Source organism: Callionymus lyra, chromosome 3 (assembly GCF_982586985.1).
Source record: "Callionymus lyra chromosome 3, fCalLyr1.hap1.1, whole genome shotgun sequence".
NCBI lineage: Eukaryota > Metazoa > Chordata > Actinopteri > Syngnathiformes > Callionymidae > Callionymus > Callionymus lyra.
Genome location: NC_141820.1, coordinates 19,064,597 through 19,083,949, shown reverse-complemented (window position 1 = coordinate 19,083,949; position 19,353 = coordinate 19,064,597). Strand labels below are relative to the sequence as shown.

At 36.2% G+C, this 19,353-nt stretch overlaps 2 protein-coding genes across 3 annotated transcripts; both read right to left on the bottom strand.

The window, feature by feature from the left end:
• Positions 1–1,600: 1,600 nt before the first annotated feature.
• On the bottom strand, positions 1,601–7,267 carry LOC148083702 (NXPE family member 3-like). The gene is made up of 7 exons (XM_087786803.1): positions 7,105–7,267; positions 5,736–5,872; positions 3,861–4,328; positions 3,499–3,794; positions 3,119–3,189; positions 2,655–2,900; positions 1,601–2,584 (listed from the first exon to the last, which is right to left on the bottom strand). The coding sequence occupies exons 2-7, from the start codon at positions 5,844–5,846 to the stop codon at positions 1,983–1,985; spliced, it is 1,794 nt and encodes a 597-aa protein (XP_087642929.1). The 5' UTR covers positions 5,847–5,872; positions 7,105–7,267; the 3' UTR covers positions 1,601–1,982.
• Positions 7,268–7,515: 248 nt separating this feature from the next.
• Positions 7,516–11,100, bottom strand: LOC148083701 (uncharacterized). 2 transcript variants are annotated; one of them, XM_087785791.1, is made up of 4 exons: positions 10,939–11,100; positions 9,882–9,987; positions 8,974–9,111; positions 7,516–8,247 (listed from the first exon to the last, which is right to left on the bottom strand). In XM_087785791.1, exons 2-4 carry the CDS (start codon positions 9,970–9,972, stop codon positions 8,093–8,095), a joined length of 384 nt encoding a protein of 127 aa, XP_087641917.1. In that variant the 5' UTR covers positions 9,973–9,987; positions 10,939–11,100; the 3' UTR covers positions 7,516–8,092. The 2 variants fall into 2 exon arrangements, with proteins under 2 accessions (XP_087641917.1, XP_087641918.1); XM_087785792.1 differs by having other exon boundaries at positions 9,882–9,982.
• Between the last annotated feature and the right edge of the window lie 8,253 nt (positions 11,101–19,353).

Sequence of the window (19,353 nt, the reverse complement as noted above, 5' to 3'; positions counted from 1 at the left end):
AACGGGAGAGAAAGTGGCCACTTTGTCCACAACAAAGCTATCTGACTCCATACTTCTGCGACTAAGGATCAATATGGTAATGGCCCCCTTGCATTGGCTCGGGGGTGTTTTCTTGGGTCTCGGCTGTAGTTTCTTTATTAGAAGTGGTTGAGTGGAACAGCTGATTCGAGCGTGTCTGGAAGGAGGCGGGGTTTGATGACGTCTGTAGCCGTCTCATCCACTCCTGGTGACCGTTGTCAACACGGATCGAGGAAGAGATTAGATCGTCCAGGTTCTGGCCTTCGTGGGTAAGTGATTAACAGGTCTTTGATTACCTTGATCAGTCCCTGGTGTCCCAACCGTGCAGGTGGTGGACGACAGGGCCGGAGCGCAGGCAGAGGTGGACCGGGGCAGAGTGCAGGGGCCAGCTGGAGTGCGAGTCACTCCGGTGTTGGGAGGAGGAGTCGTGACAGTAATCTTATTTTTAATTTTTAAGTTGTACTTATGCACACAATATTGAACTTTTTGTTCTTTTTTAAAAAATCTGTAACTGTGTTTTGCCATTCATCCTGGCCAAGTCTCTCTTGTGAAAGAGATTTTAATCTTAATGAGACTAACCTGGATAAATACGTAGTTATTATTATACTTGTACTACGCAATTGTTATGGCAAGGTTCAGCACACTGTTTGTAAATATGTTTTGTTTACACTATTTTGGCTTGTTTTAACAGCGTGTTGATACATATTTGTAATTTATTATTTATGTATATTTGATAATCTTTTAAGGTCTGTTTTTCCCCTTACTCTCTAGAAATGTATCCAGACCATGTAAGCCAAGCCTCCATAACATGTTCTCCAAACTTCACCACCTGATACACATGGATTTACATGGACAAATATTCTTCACTTTAACAAAGCATTTTCATAAATCTAAAATGTAGAAAATGGTTAAAGGTAAAGGATTATACATTGGTCATGTTCCAAATAACCATCCCCCTGGTCTTTTTGTTGTACGAGTAAGTCCTAAAACGGAATGGCATGTGACTCATTGCTACCAATGGTATTTGCTGAAAAAGGGTATCATTAAAAATATTAGATAACATACAGGTCAATAATATAAATAAATAAGAGGCTTTGCAGAGATCTGCAACTTTCTGAAGGCATTCCTAAGTTACAGTTGTTATTATTTTTCTTTTGGAACTGGTTTTAGCAAAGATGGGAAATAAGTAAAAAGAGATAGGGGTTAATGTCATTAATAGACCATGGACCAAGTTACACAACGTCACAGTCGTTTGCAGCCATTTAAATCTCCCCCTCTAATCGCTCTACTAAAATGACTTTGGTCAGACTTGAAGAAGGCTGAGCACTCTGCTGTTTTGGGCCCAACCACATAAAACCAAACTGTGATTGGTTCATTTGAGACTCAGTCTCTAAACAAAAATAAATAGCTTTGACTTTGCCATGGATTCATTGAGTCCTGACGGAGTATTAATAAAGTCAGAATATTCTGATAGGATAACATCCTGAGGTTATCAAATGAGAATAGTCATGATTATAGGCTTCAATTAAGAAATGGATGAGAAAGAAATACGATTCACACATTGCGAGAGGTTTACATTTCATTTATTTCCATTTAATCTTTAGGCCTTCTCAGAAGGCCACGGGGATTCCTTCCTAAATTGCCCTAAACATTTTACTTAAAAAGGTACAATACAGGATTAATGTGAAAAAATATATAAAAACCCCTAAATTATACAATATCCAAACATTAGTGTATGTTTGACATCTTGAGCAGCATAAAAGCAATTCAAATAAAATGATGCCATTAAGAAGCATAACCCTTTATGCTATATAAAGATATCTGTCCAGTGCTAAATAGTAATGTAAAGTAGCTCACAAAAATGAAAGGTTGGAGCCCCTAGAAGTAAGTCAGTAATCCACTTGCATCTAAAAGCTTGCTTCTGTTTCTCTGTTCAATTAAGTTTGGTTTGGTCCTGCTAGGTCTTACCCAGAGATTCTACTCTTTATTTTTCTATGTCTAACTCTCCCTCTGCGGTAAATCCTTTGTGGACAAATATAAGACAAGAGGACATCAATCATATTTTTGACAATGGCGTCTTGAGGATAGAGATCGTGTTGAAGGTGATGGGCCAAAGTCATCTCCCAGGCATCCACCCATTGGACTCTTACACTTTTGAACACAGCCCTCAGGATCTTGTCTCGCTCTACAGAAAACCAGTCACTTCCTACCCATGTGACTGAAGGCGTTTGCTTTTGAAGGTTTGCTGTCCGGATGACAACAATTGTCTTTGGAGCTCTTCTAAGCAGTCGAATGACAGCCTGGCGGATGCTTTGTAGACGTCGGATGTAAACTCTGATGGGGAATGCTCCAAGGTGACTCCAGATACCAATAACCACAACATTTTTTGCTCGTCCTGAAACTTTATCCAGTTCATTGGCAATATAGTGAAGATCAGAAACAGGAACGTTGGGAAGGTGAATGGGTGGCCCATGAATACGGAACCTCAACATGATGTTTCTTCTAAAATCCAACGCTAACAAAGGTCCTGTCAATTCACTTGTGTGCCGATCAAACTGCTTCAGCTCTGGAGAAAAAAAAACAAGATTTAAGGAACGAAAGTTTTTATTTCATGGATACATTGTACTAATTGTTACCTGGTAGCTTTTCAAGGAAGTATGTGTACCACTGCCTGATGGTGGAATCCCCAAACAAGTATAGTGCCTTGTCATATAGACAATGACCGATGGCAGTGTTTTCAAAATGTAGGATCGGTGTGCCAGTCAAAGATTGCCAAAGACCATGGTAGTAATAACCAGAAATTCCAGAAAGATCCAGAGTTTTTCCTCTTACACCTAGTTGATCAGGAGAATAGTACGTTCCTAATGTACTAATCCCATGCACTGGTAAAAAAAAAAAAAGCATTGTTATCAAATATTCAAACCTTGACTCTTTAAAGAAATATGTCATTTTACTTTAAAACAATGGATCTGACATGCTCTGGAAAGTATTCTGACTGTGTCTGATTATGAAAATGACAAAATATCAAGAAAGCTTAAGGTCATTGATGCAGAATTTCTGTGGGTACCCCTGACAGGAGAGCAGACGAAACTGTAATTACCATTTCTTATAGAATACACAGTCACACTCTCCGGTCCAGATGCAGGTATGGCCACTTTCAGGTTGGTTTCACTGACAGGAAAAAAAACAAAACAATAGATACATGTGCTTGAGTCAAAGACTTGCACAGTCTTGAGACAAAAAGGATATTCAAGACAATCATTAAATCAATATAAAGACATCTGGGTAATTTGATCTGAGAACCTTTTGTTTGTTAAAAATCTGATTTTTGGCTAATAATAAATAAACCTGATAAAACAAATGTTCTTTTACTTTACCATCTTCAGCTCCAACTGTTTGGATTTGATATTTGTACATGTCCAATAAAAGACAACAAAAAAACTTAACTGCAGGTTCTTCACATTTTAACCTTTGTGTTACCTTTGAAAGAGCAGCTTCTCATCCACACCAAAGTTCTCTCCAAATGACATATTGCTGTGAAAAATTCTGGAGTCACAATGCAATTGTTTTGGCTTGTAGCAGAACCAGGGTTCTCCTGTTCTGATGTCAGTGAAGTCGCATATGGGCTGGCCAGTGGGTCGCAGGCAGATGCTACATAGAGTTGTCTCAGAGACATTGCCTTCATGGAAAACCCCACTGAATTTCACCCTGTCTGGCTGCTCTCTGGAGATATTTCGCAAAACTGAGATAGCTTCACTGGGATGAACTAATTTCACCTGAGATGGGGAAAGAAAAAAAAAGATTCAATTGATTTTCATCATTCAGTGGTAGCCAGTCTTTACCTCAACTACTGCCTTTCCATCCCAGAGTAGAGGAAACACTGCCGAGTAGGAGCCATTCAGATGATCGACAACATGTCCAGCAACACCAGCAAGAAGAAGTGGATTGTGGAGTCGGGCAATTAAAAAGTCACCTCCAACTTTTTTAGGATTTCCCTGAAAATCCCTCATGTTGATTATAACTTTAAGTTGATCCCCGACTTGCCATTGCTGTCCTCCATCTCGCGGGATTAGGGTAAATGAACTGTTTTTGGGGTTGCTTGACTCTTTCAACGAAAATGTATCTGATAGTGACTGGTTTTGGGGCCAGGCATTGGACTCCAGTAGGAGTCGCTCTTCAAGCTCTTCTTCAGGTGAAAGAGCCCGAAACCTGCAGAAGTCATCTTCTGTCAGACGGACTGTTGCCGTGTTATTGTATACTAAGGACTTGCTGTCCAGTGTCTTCTCTGTAAATATGTTTCCCCATAAAATCTAAAAGGCAAAATGAAAAAAGACAACGTAAGACAAATGTATTAAAGCGATAATGAAGAGACCTACATATCCCAAAATGCACCAACAAAAACATTCCATTTGACCACTAAGATACTTCTCTAAATAAGATTAAGTACCATTGCACCTTAATTGCACCTTATGAGTCTGAAAACAGACATAATGTTGGACTCCCAGTGCTATTAGGACTATTTCACCTCACCATCTATTAAAACTCCGTACTTTGTGCATTATGATACGTGTTTACTGTTTAACTACCCGTGCCTTAACTTTGTTAATTTTGTTGATATTCTGTTTATTAGTTAATTATTCAAGTATTGTTGATTATTTATTTCATATGTTGATTTTATTTTTTTTAATGTCTTAGTTAATGTCCTTTCAACTCTTCATGTTTTGCATCGTGGGTCTGAGAGGACTACAAGTTCATCTATGCTGTATGTCTTGATACATGTATATTTGAAAATGAAATAACTTGAACTGTTACTTTAATTAACTAAGTCACTTCATACTCTATTAGTCAATTTATACTTTGCCTCTTTTATTTGTGTTTTGTGTATCTTGAAGTGATATTTCAACCAAAATTCGTCGTTTTCTACTCACCCTTATGTCCATTAAAGGTTTGGATTAATATAAGAGTAATCTGTTCCGTTTTAGAATTAAAAACAAACAACATAGGATGAACATTACAGATGAGCACCACGGAGTAGTTGTATGTTTTTAAGTGCATCATTATGGAGGAAGATAAATACGACAACAACTGAGCTCCTGTCGCTACATTAAAATGGATGTACATTTTGTTCTATAACTCTAAAAAGGAACAGATTACTCTGATAATAATCCCAACCATTAGTTGACATGAGGGTGAGTAGAAAGTGAGTGAAATTTGAATTTTTGGTGAATTATACGATATATACTATAGAGCGCTTTTCTAGACCAGGGTCACAAAGCATTTAAACAAACAAGTTCCACAATGGCATGTTTAAATGCATTGGGAACAACCCCTGTGGAAAGGGAGAGGTTAACCATTTTGGTAACCCAGGGCCCAATTACATAAAAACAAATTGTGGATGTAGTCCATATTTCCTGTTACTATAGAAATGCGGACAAGGAATGATTGTTATACATTCCCTACTTTAAACCGGTTCAGGCATTTATTTATTTTCAGTTGCTGTGCCATTGTGTTTTTAAAGACTTTGTCCTGTCTATGAATTGATATTAACAAATATCAACTGAATGTAATTCAATGAGTCATGTGTTGTGTACGAGTTAAAGTGACGAGGTCCCTTTCTACCATCATTCATCCCTTTCTAATAGTGTCGACTGTGGTGGTGGAGTTATCGACCTCGAGTTAAAAAAAAACAACCCCTGATTGAATTAAGATTTTCTGACCTGTTCTTTATCGAAGTAGATTGAGAGCCAAAGTGTCACAACAAAAGCCAGGAGAATTAGGAGAAGGACCCCTGTTTTGAACGTCCACTTTGGCAAGTGTTTATCCGTCATGGTCCCGTTCAATCTTGGCAGCCAGTCTGTAAATACAACGATCATTTACGTACATACATCAGCAACAAAACATTACTTCACTGTTGATGGATAAAACGGCAAAGATATGTCAGTTCAAGTCAGTTTCCACTTTCCAGCACCACATTTCATAGAGACTTGAAGCAAAACAACTGAGCTGCCTCCTCCTACCTCTTTTACCATCCCTAAAACCTTTGAGACTGAGGATTGTGAAGATACATGTTTATCTGGAAATTCTACTTAGTGAAAACCAGTGGCGGCTGGTGATTGTTTTTTTTAGGCGGGGCTCTTGTATGCAGACTTCACCTTGCTCAACAGAAACATAATAATAAGCAACCATAGGGGTCCCTTTTTCGAGCGCCCAAAATTACACTTAGAGATGAAACTTTATCCATGATGTATGATTGGCTGAGTTGCATAAACTTAATGTCACTGATGCGCTATTCTTAAAGCAAACCACAACCCAGACAGGATAAGACGAAGGACGACGCAAACCAGGATTATTAGCAGAACGTGAATCAATGCAAATATAGTTTATCAGTGTGAAGAATTCTACAAACATGCAGACTCATCACTGTTGATGATTATTTTCAAACTAAAAAATAATAAATAATAATAAATAAAATAAAATATAAAAACTGAGGAAAATGGAAAACTCTTTATCGTTTACCAATATTTGAACAGAAACTTACGGGACAGGGATTTTAAGAATAAACTGCCAGTAGAACAAGAACCGACAACACTGAGTGTGGTTCAGCTCAAGGTTTCTGCCTTCTAAAACAAAGTTACTGTCACACTTTAATTCATTGTTGAGGCACTGGGATCTTTTTTTCCCTTTTCACTCATATACTTTTACTTGAACTGTAAAGTGTCTTGAAATGTTTTGTAATGATTTGACACTTTAAATGAAATTGAATTCAATTCAATTGAACTTCTCTGAATATGTAATGGATATAAGTGACAAGATGTTTGTTTGATGACAACATTTTTATGAGAGGAAAACCTTGCAATTCACGTGACATGTACGATAACATCCTTTTAAGATTTATTTGAGATTCAAAAATATCTTGAATCTAAAAATAAAGATACAGTTTTGAAAATATCAAAAGCACATTATTTCTCATTTCCTTTTATATTTATTTAAGACATTTCAAGGTCCAAAATGAAGAGATGGAGAAACATGAGATAGAAGTATTACCTGGTTCTTTATTTAAAGCACTAGCAGGGTCAAAGCACATACCTGGTCACCTGGGTGTCGTCAGTCCTTCTTTTAGAAAATGACTCTTACGTTTCCTGTAAATCCCCGGAGAGAAACTTCAAATCACAGCAGATGAAATCATCCTCCTTCTCGAGACTCCCTCTGATCACTGCTGCTGCTCTGGAATCGTCTCACCATCAGAGATAAGGCGCCACATCTGGGCCTCATACCTGAATGCGTCAAAGTACCTTTGGAGAACTGATATTCAAGCCCCGCCCACTGTTGAATGACATCGGAGCTTTTGATTTCAGGCGAACATTTAAAAGACAAACAAAGACAGCAGTTCGAGCGTCTGTAGAAAGTTTTTACTCAACTGCCTCAATTTTCTACTCAGTCACTGCCTCACACTGGAAAGACTTTGAATGACACAGCTTTAATTAACTTTTTTTTTTTTTTTTAAGCACATAAACAATTGTGTTACTTTATTATTTATTACCTTGCATGCAAAACCTTTTTTCAAACATTACATTTTTAAGACGACAAGAATCATGTGAAATAAATGATTTTATCAATAATTTAATATTCTTTATTACTTTATTTAAAAAAAAATGGAAAGTTCTTTTTACATTGTTTTTTCTTTTTTTAATTGTATTCAGCTTGTTTTGTTTTGAGCAGAAAAATAGTCACAAAAAGGACAAACAAAGGCGGGATAAGTATAAAAAAAAACAGAAACACTCAATATTATTTATTGTTATATTAAGGATTCAACTAAAAAAATGAATATTTAAAATATTCAAAAGAACATTGGTCACCTTTCTTTCTTTCTTTCTTTTCATCCCTTTCTCCCCATTAGAGCTACACAGCTACAGAGACACTTTGTCCTGATCTGGTTTCTCATCTTACCTCAATAAATATATTCAGTCTTGAATAAAACATATTTGAGCACCCTGACTTCCTCATTAATTTCTTCTATTGATGATTGACTTCAATTGATCGAACTGATCCTGAAACGAAGAGTCACAGAGCAGGACTACTGGACCAGATCCCAGTGGATGAAAAGTCCAGGGAAAGACCTTGAAGGTTCATGTTCTTCATCTGCACCACATACGGATGAAGGAGCAGCGTCGTTTACACAAAGCTGGTAGACGGGCTGAGGGCGAGCGTACGTGAAGAGTTGCGAAGAATCTGGAGGATGAAGAAAATGATTATCTTCAGAGACTTGTGATGTCAGAAGTTTTTCAATAATTTCATTCAAAACATCTAAGTTGCCTTCGCTTTAACCTATTCATTCATTCACTTCTTGCGCAGTGTAATCCCTTATGGGTGTCGCACGGGTCCCGAGCCTGGACACACAAAGACACACAACCATTCACACACACTCATACCTACGTCTCTGTTAAAAAACAATTTTTCTTATCTTAAATTAAACCCATTTTTAACTCTGACTTTTCTAGATCTGTCTACTGTCTCACTGTCAGAGTTACTCTCTACAACTTTTTAAAATGTAGTTGTTTCATCACAGTGTAGATCAGTGACTGGTGGGTCGGAACCCAAAAAATGCATTTTGCAGACATCGATAATATCATTTTAATGTTATAGCTTTAGTTTATTCATTTCGTCTTTGCAAAGAAATGTTTTTCTAGATAAAATAACTATAAAGTAACAAATCCCTAGAAAATGCATGTATATTGGTATTTATTACAATTATAAAAACTTGTCAAAATCTAATTCTATATATGAATCTTGTTATAAAAGCATTAACTGGATTTATTTTTGAAATACTGGAAAATAAGATTTTAACAATAAACATCTTACGCAGACACTCCTGCCATCTTGTTTTTAGTCAAACGACTGTCCCTATAAATATCTCACAAAGAATCTAAGATCAAAACAATCGTTCAACACACGCACCTTTTTGAAGTTCCTCCGGGTCCTGTAACCCTTGTTGAACTTTCTTGTCCAGACTCCAACATCTCAGCATGAAGTAAAGTGCTAAACACAGCTGCAGGGCGAAGATCAGAACGGCGAGCACGATTAGGAGGTTGGTTTCTGGGAAGAAGAAAGACCACGAAAGAGAAACTTTGGGTGTTAAAATCATTTACCGAACAGAAAGCCCATATAAGCCGCTACATGATAAATAAATAAAATGTTGCATCCATTCAAAAACTTTCTCTGCTACTCATATTATTATTTAGAGAATATAAAACCCAACGGTTTTCTAAAGGAATTCCATGAGTACAATTACACTTTAAAATCGTTTCCATCATCTTCTCTCAATGTCCTTCTGTCAAGAACCACTCAGCTACATCTACATAGTCCTCATTGCTATTTATGATTTTCAGCTTTTCAGTTTAAATGTGTTAATAAAATACATGTTCTGCTATTACAATATATGTGTAAATGAACAATTTTCTAGTTGATACATTATCTGTTTTGAGTATTCATATATGTATAGATTATATATATATATATAAAATACTAAATATATATATATATAGTATTTTTACGTAAAAGATAGTAGATGAATAAATAATTAAAAATAATTATTTATTAATATTTTCTCTGATTTTCTGTCTTATATTTTACTATTTTTTCTTAGTTGAATGCTGTAAGGTATCATCTGATAAAGGTGAGTCAGGAAAGCTGGACCAGCTTCATTCTGGAAACCCTTCAGTCCAAATGGACCATAACCACTTAACCCTTGCGTTGCCTGTTTAACAATATGAACCACATACAAAAAGACTGAGGTTGCTGTTGACAGAACTTTAATGGATGATGTAGTGTAAAAACAACTAACTTGTGTCTTTCTCAATACTGACCATTTTGAGATGGGTAAGAGTTTGACTCCCATGGTTCGATCTCCAGTTGGCTCAAGGTGTTGGTGAAATTCTGGTTCTGTAGGATTCCCATTTGTTGTCGACTACCCTGCAGGATGAGGTCGGTCATGAAGATGTACTGGAAAGTCAACATTTTTTAACCTGAACCGGCTATTTAAAAAAAAAACATGCGTCGGAATAAATGCACGTTGAATCGTGTGACTTCACCTCACCTTGAATTGATACATTCTTGCAGAAACTCAAATATAAAGAAATTTACCTTCATTTGAAAAAGTCATGCTCTGTTGTGCTATATTATATATGTGTCATGCCTTTCCTTGATATTTTGTGATGTTAATATAATGGGCTAAATTTGTGTTGGAATGTCACATGACAAAATCAAGGTCGAATACGGCTTTATCTTTGCTTGTCGGTAAGAGTACTCGATGGAAGCGTCTTTAAAGGAACATCATCTCCACATATTTAACACGTTATTCCTGTCGTCGTTTATTCATCGACTGGAGCAGCACTTGTTAAAAACCTTCTTGTAGAGTCAACTTATTTTTCTGCGTGGACAGATATTAGGTCACAAGTATTGAGCAACATTGGAGGAGACATTTGATTTTGTAACTTGTTTTTGCACTTCACCCTGATTGGAGGATGTAAAGAAATACAGTATTGAGAGTTGATTGGAAGATCTACTGACGTAGACAGAAACTAGTGATCGAGGTAGTGACGATAGAAAGTACAGCGGAGAGTTTGTTGTTTTTGAGTTTATGTCCATCTGAATACAGCGCCAAGAAGCACTGACTGTCACCTTTGATTTACTAATTAGGAACTGATTTACGGACCCCCGACAGGCGACCGAAATGGTCTTCAAAGTGGTTGAGAACGTGGAAAAACAAGGGAGTTATAGTCTGTTGCGAGTTTACTTGTTTACTTTTCAGCTATAAATACAATGATCATTTTAAAACTGCACAAATTGCACCAATACGTGTTATAGACAAACATCTTGCGTAATCGTAATAGTTGCTTATATCAGCATGTAGAAATCACTGACCTCCGTCCTCGGGCTCCGTCTGTCCAGCTCCGGACTTCACTCTGGCTGCAGCTGCAAACTCACTCCAGTGGGCTCATAGGATTCAGAACCCCCCACTGAGCACTTGGAGAACCTCAGAGAATCAACAAGGAGAGAAGAAGAAGCGTGAACCGTGTGGACATGCTGTCGGTCAGGGAGAGGCAGTCCCGCAATAAGTAAGCTATCCACAGGACTTTGTCCGGATAAACCCTCCGTGCGCCAGGATTGGCAGTAATGAATCTGCCGGCTGATAATCTCAGTTAAAGAAGGAATGATTAAGTTAGCTCGAGTCAGGAGGTGGCAATGATCACACCAACATGCAATGAAGCTTGTTTAAGGTTTAACATACAAACCCTAATATCAAGCAATATATAGTGTTTAATGTAAGTGGAAGTCTTTTACCTAAAATAATGACTTTTTTATTAGAAATCTACTTTAATACCAACATAAGAAAATCCCTGTCATGAAGTAGAAAAAAACCTCGAGTTCTATCCTCTTTGGCTACATTTTCTGAAATTGAGCTGGAATGTTATTTATTTAAAATCTAATGAAACAATACAATTTATTTAAAATCCTAATAAATAAGGACCATATGATTTTAACTTCCACAAATTTGTTCCATTTTTGTATGCATAGGTATTTCTTTTATACTGCCTTTATTATCCATGTGAGAGTCTAAGTCTCTAATTGATTTTTGAATCACAAAATTCTGTGATAATTTAAATTCCTTTAAAATATCACAGGAAGATCCCAAATATATTTTATTACAGTACATTTATCCCTATTTAAGTTATTCAGCTGTTATTATCACTTGGATTTTCCCCTTTTTATTTGTCAACATATCCTTCTTATGAATCTATCATCATATTTTTATCTGTAATTCCTCTTTATCTTCATATTAAGAATGATTTCTCAGTTTATTTCTGGTTCAAAAAAAAAAGAACCTTTTTAATGCCTTCTTAACTATTTTGTCAATTATGATTGACTCTAATATGAATACATTCATATAAAAAGCACCATTAATTTATACGCAGACACATCCTTTTCATAAAATCTGTGTCTATTCATCATATTTTTTTAAACTACATATGTGTATATTTTCTGTATATGTTTTGAAAAAATAAATGACTGCTAGATTATTTTTTTGTTCCGTTTGTTTTCTTCAGTTGTTCTTTGAAAAAAAATCCACATCTTTCCATTTTTTACATGCAGGGATGTTGAAACCAGAAAATGAAGTTTAATTAAATAATATGTTGTTTTATTGTAGTTGTGTATGGTCTCGAGACAGTGGCGCTCAGGAAAAGGCAGGAAGCAGAGCTGGAGATAGCAGAGACGAAGATGATGAGGTTCTCTTTGTGAGTGATGAAGATGGATAGGATCAGGAATGAGTCAATCAGAGGAACATGTTAGATGTGTTTTAGAGATAAGGTCAGAGAGGTCAGACTGAGATGGTTAGGGGGAAACAGAGAACAGGCTAATGGAGGAGGTTGATTCGCTGTGAAAGGAGTGATCACACTCCTGCCCTCAACCCCTTCTTTCCAACCGCCATCAGACTCCTCAACAGTTAAAACCACATCTACCTCATGCACTATTTGCACTAATTGTACTTTTGTTGCTCTGTTTTTTTTTTAGATTTTTATTCTTTCAAATGTATATATAGTTATTTATATATGTATATATATATATATATATATATATATATATATATATATATGTTTATTTTTACTGTGCACTTTTGTTGGGGGTACAAAGTAAGAATTTCATAGTACCTATGAAAATAAACGCTTTGATTCTTGAAAAGTAAAGAAGATTTTAGTTGTGTTGTATAATTATTTAATTCTTATTAGATTAAAATACCCTTAAAATAAACGGTAAATTCGGTGTTTTATGTTAAAAATGGAATAGATTAAATCAGTCCTACTCATCCACGGATTCATTAAAGTGACACTTCAGCGCCTCGCAGTGGACATACATTGTTACCAATACTCCAAAAAAAAAGACGCAACTTCTTATAAGTGGGTGTTTTGCTACTTTGTCATCGACTATTGCTTATTTTCATCTCACCTTCATGCTACTTGTAAAATGTTCGAGTCAAAATGAACAACATATTACAATTATAAATACATTTATTGAGAATGATTTTGTATTTATAATGCTTAACCACGTGATCTAATATTGCACAACACAATTGACTATTTACATGTTTCTCATGACCTCATATGATGACTTGAATATGAGGAATTTGGGTAATTTAGGTCGATTATATCAGATAATTTCATTGGTTTTAATCCAGTCATCAAACGCCGAGCTACAGGCTAGCAGACCTCAAACACGTTTCCTTGCAAACATTTGTGCTCTTAACAAGGAAGTTTGTTTAAGATCAACACGCCAGACCAGCAGAGCAGGCCCAAGACCCCACAACCCCCACATCCTTTTATGTGCTTCCCATGTTTGTTGTTCCATGGTATAAACTGTTCCACTATGAATAACACGGAAGATCTCAACCAAAAAGAATAAATATGATAATAATTGAATTAATGTTTAAGTAAGTAAGTAAGTAATTTTTATTTGTATAGCGCTTTTCCAGACCAGGGTCACAAAGCGCTTAAACAATCAAAACAATATTCAATAAAGTATACATTTTAAAGATCAAGATAAAACTAAGAACACAACAGGAGTTCCAGAAAATCAAGGAAAAGCCTGAAAGTAAGTAGTATTTATAGAGGTTTACGCCTCACGTTTTCTATTCACTGTCCACACGTTCAGATATGAAATAAATATAGTTATTTGTCAATGTAAAATTTTAAATCACATGAAGTGAGCTTGATGATGGAAAATTTAAAAACACTTCTTGTTTGTTAATTCCATTTTCGACCACCAGAGGGACTCAGAAGCTTCACTTCTGCGTCAACGAGCCTGAATGACTTTCATGAAAGCTCCAGAAAGATCCTCTTCTGTTCTTCTTATGAAGTTTTTTAAAAATATAAATATGCTTTTATGCACTGTGTGTTTTTCTGATTGTAGCTCATTTGCCTGGGCTTGCTGTAGCTCAGGGCTGTGTTGTTTCATGAGATGAAAACAACACAGTCTTTCATGAGCTTTCGGCAACAATCATGAGCCTTAATGTCATTTCCCATGTTCTTTCAATCATCTTCTCCAATAAATGAGCACTTGAGTCGTGGCTCTGCCTCCAAGGTACCACAGATGCTTTTTAATTCCCAAAAGACATCTGCTTATTCCGCCGCTATCGCTGGCATGTGATTTCTAACATCTAAATAATGAGAGATTAGCGGGCCGGGGCTTGTCCTCCAGCGTGGATTACGCCGCTGGGGTGGCCTTCGATAAAATATCCATTTTGAATATTAAAAGCCGAGGACCGGAGAAGGCAAACCATGCATGTTTTGTTTCCTATTAAGGCAACTCTTCTCTGATAAGAGGATTATCACTGACACACTGTTACATAAGGACATCAGCAGGATAATATCTGACATTTCATCATATCCTGGGTTTTGGCAGGACAGTGCATTGTAAATTGAGTGAGGCGGATCTCAGATGTTCAACTAGGGTCCTTTTTTTTTTTAGCTATGCCTGGACTGTGATGCCGTCAAAGATGTTAAGGTTGAATGATTTATGTACAGAGAACTTTAAAAAAAGAAAGTTTTACTGGCTTAAACAGTTCGTAAAGTGCAGAATTAGCTAAAGGGCTAGTTAGCTCAACTTCTGCCAACATCCGCTTCAGAATGAACAAACTCATGGCTGCCAAGTCATTTTCTGAAAATCATATTACATTAGTGTTATTGCTGTTATCATGACCTATTAAGTTACCAGAGTTTAAGATAAGATAAAGACCTGAGTTTTGCTGAATCATCGTATTAAAGTACATTTATCCGTCACCAACACTGTATGGCCTCATTAAAGGTGAACTAATATGTAGATTTAAGTGTGTCTTAAATGTATGTTGAACTCTATTGTATCATCAGTATGTGTCTGTTTGTACACAACTCTATTTTCATTGAAATATTTTCATTGAGAAAATGTCCCCTCTGGTTTTTCTCAAGCTAAAATCTTTAACATAACACAAACACTCTGCTGTGATTGATCAAGAATCAAGGTTTGTCACGGCGCGTCATCAATCCCAGAAGTGCTCCAGGGGACGTGTATGAACTTCTTATTTTCAGAGTAATCTGTTCCTTTTTAGACTTACAGACAAAAATGTATGTCCATTTTCAACGTTTAGCGACTGTTGCTCAGTTGTCTTCATCTTCGTCTAAAACAAACACTTGAAAACAGGTTAGAAACACCTCTTTCAGAGAGAATCTGTGCAACGTGACTAACGCAGATCTCGTTCTTGAGCAGAGACTTGTTGGAACCATCTAAAGACTGATTTTCTTTTCATCAGTGTGTCGGATTTACCCGTCCTGGAGCTGAGCACAGGATCAGTCAGGATTTTATGAGATCATTTGGCTCCAAAATGATTTAATTTGACTTAAATTGAAAACGTAACCTGTTAATCAAGTGAATATTTGAAACATCTGCTGAATCTAGATGATTGATTACAGTAAAATTGTCATTTTAGAGACGATAACTGGGGAGTTTGGTTGGATTAGAGTCGGGCTCTCTACATATTTGTCTTTATATCATGTTTATAAAACAGTGTCTTCATTTGGACTTGATATTGAAATTATGACATGAAACATACACACTTCCTGTTCATCTCTGAATATGTATCTTTTTTTAAATATTATTATTGTTTGAATATTCAATGGAATCACATGATCTCACCCTCCAGTCACCTGCATCATGTCGCCACTGAGCTGAAAAAGCCACCTTCTTTAAATGTCACTCCTCCAGCTGCTCGGCTCAGTGTTTGAGATAACAAGTGAAGCCTGAAAGCAGAAGGGCAGATTGTTTTGACACAGAGACATTAAACAACCAGCCCCTGATGTCACGTCCTGGATCATCTCTGTAAATGCCACAAATATCAAACACTCCCCCCCGGTTGCGTTTTGGCGTTGCCAGGGCGACAGCTGTTAGGGTCATCTCTATTTTTACCTCTGTCAAGGAGGTTTTACGCTGTCGTTTATCTCTCTATTTGCTAAATAAATCGGATTAATTTCAATTAAATCTTACGAAATATTGGTAAAAAAAAACAACAGATGATGGCTGCAGATGTTCCAAATTAGTCTTTACCTTAAGAACACTATCATCAGTGAGCAGAGAAGCAGATGGATTGCACAAATTCCTCTCCCCAGATGTAACACTAATAGACTCAGGGACTCATTGATTCCTAGTGCTATTAAACTTTATAAGTCTGAATTAGAGGGGCAGGAGTGGAGTGAAAGGATGATGTGTTCTATTCTATGTTAATCTTTGTATCCTTTTATTTGTGTTATTTCCTTTGATCTATGTTTTTTATACTTGCACTTTGTCATCCCTTGCACTTAGTTCTTTAGTTTGCACTTTGTTCTTGTCCCTGTTTTTATGAAACTTGATGTACCTTCTATTGTCCTAATGTCCCGAAGGAGATCTCCAGAGGGATTCATTAAAATCAACCTAATTTAATCTAATCCAAGAAACATATCATAGTATCCAACCATTAGAAAAAACTTCATGTATTTAGGAAGGTTACGAAGGTTCCTTCTGTCACTTGTATGGCCTGAAACTTCTGTTGGATGCTTCTCAGAAAAATCAGAAATGAAAAACATGACTTTATAAAACACCACCTGCTTTAAGATTCCTCTTCCAGTTAACTGTGACCCTGTGCTATTGTTTGTTTGATGTTGTTTTAGGGTTTCTAAAAGTTTTTAGCCAGTCTCAGTCAGGGGGCGTGGTGTGAGGTTGGCAGAATGAACAGAACACTGCTATTGTAAAGATCAGAACCATAGAGTGTGAAATGTATTTACCATTCTTGCCTTAACTCGCCAAAGACCATAACAGTGGTGCTCAAATGGTGATTCAATGAATTTCCCACATCTGCCTGGTTTTGATTATTGGTAGTAGAACTTTTTTTTTTTTAGACACTATTCGCAGCTCGTGGAATTTTTTTCACTGATTCGATTTCTTACTGTTGTCTTATTTATTTGTTTATTTATAAATAAATATACTGGTGGAGGGATGAACCACCCCATTGATTTTCAGGGTGAGAAATAATGGATAGACAAAGACGTTTGCCAGCTTAAAAACTCGTAACACTAACCAGCAGAGTACAACTAACAATTTAATTTAATTGAAGTGAATATCAAGAATGAGCTATTAAACAAAGTAGAATATCTTTAAAGGGCAACTAATGTTAAATTCCAACTCTCCTGACTTACTCACATGTTTCAAATAATGAAGTTTCTCCAAGATGCAGTAAGTCTCTCATCATGAAATTATTACTTTATAAAGTTCTCCCCCGTCTGAAATCTTGGCAAACGAGAGGTTACGAGAGCGGAGTCCATTATGACGTAATAATGATCTTCACTCCTCCAACCAGCTGTAATCACACCCCGCTTTTTTATACAACGAGTCCCTTGGAGTTGGAAACTTCTGGGATTGATGATGAGCGGTAACTAACCTCTATGTTTGACTAATCCCAGCAGAGTGGGTCCGGTTATGGTAAAAAAAAAGAAAAAAAAAGAGATTTAATCTCCAGAAGATTAAGCTTTTTAATTGGGCAGGGCTAAAGAACAAGAGAGTTTTGTACAGATACATACTGATGATACAATAGAGTCAAACATCTATTTAAGACACACTACAATCAACACATTAGTCTAGTCTAATAAGACATTTATAGCTTGTGGAACTTGTGTTCATATTCATATCCAAATATAATGACAACACACCGAGTCTACATTAAACATCCTAGTCAACTGTTTGTTTATTGATGGTCCAAGAATAGCTTTTTTTCAATCGAGGTCTCCAACAACATGTTTAATAAAGAGCAGGAAAAAAGAAAGAAGGAAAACAATGAGAGGTTCCTGGACGAAGGAAGGATATGAAGAAGAAAGATGTAACTAGGCAGGAAGCACAAACAAGATGAGAGATCAGTGTGGCGACCACAAATGAGGCTATAAAAAGTAGGTAAAAATGAGTAATAGCAAGTTAAATGGTGCAAATGTTGACAAGTAATAATGAAGTAAAATTGAAGTTAAAAAAATAGTCAATTTAAATCAAATTAGAACAAGAAAGTTATTAAAACATAATTAGTTGTAATGTTTGGACAGAGCTTTGAAAACAGGTGCCAGATTTCTAATAAAAACATGAATTTCTCTAAAAAGAAAGTAAAAATTGTCTTAGCCAGAAAAGCTCTAGAGTACAGACCCCTGCCAAGCAGATTGTTTCCTCTACTATTGCTGTTTTCTTCCACTGATGTCGCCACAACATTTATTTTTATCTTCATAACCAGTTTTATCATTTCGTTTCGGTATTTCTTGGTCTAGTCTTGGTCTCAGGTTTTGTTTGTCTCGCCTTGTCCTCGACATCTCGAAGCATAATGTCCGTGATCATTTTTCTCCTCATTTGAGTCTGATGTTGAGGTAGATGAGTGTCTTCTAGTCTTCAGAACCGGTACCGAAAAACCCAATAACGTATTAGAGGTTTTGCCATTCAGGGACGTCATTTTTTTTACATTGCGTAAAAAAGTTAATAAGGTGCACACACATGTATTGCCTAATCTATGTGCATAGGAGCTGCACAGTCAGGGATTCTTTTGAAGAAAACGTCAGCAAAAAGTACATTAAAAGTCGTTCAATCTTTGATGTTGAGTAAAGCTTCTCAGGAAAAAAAAACATTCCATAAAATATGAAACTTGTGAATAATTGAAAGCGTATAGAATAAACATTTGCGGTAGGAAATAGTGACACCTACTGTATGTCAACAGCATATTAACAGGGAACTAATCGTTAGCGTTAACTATTAGCTTTTAGCAACATTTCTCGATATTGTTTATATCTCATGTAATGGAAATTCACTTTTTGTGTTTTTTCAACAAAAATCCATTTGAATTATCCTTTATTTTTTAAGTTTTCTTGTGTGTTTTGTCATGCAGCCGTCTCAGGCCTCATCAGACAGTTTGTAAGTGAAATAATTCATTAAAAATAAACGTATTATAAATGAATAGAACTTATAGTAATAATAAAAATACAATAAGAATTTGGAATTATTACCAATTAAATTCAAATTCCACTGAACATATCGTACACTTTTTTGAGCATCAACCTTCCCAGTGAGCTCATTTCAATGTGACTACAAATTATAACAATGCATTTTCAACAGATGAAAAAGTAGACTTGACAGAAACGTGTATTAAACTGTTTTTTTTATTTATTTACTTTGCTGAATTGAATTGAAGGTTTTTTGTTTCTGTCGCAGTAAAATGGCAATGTTGTGAATAAATAAATGAATACAATTCTTCAG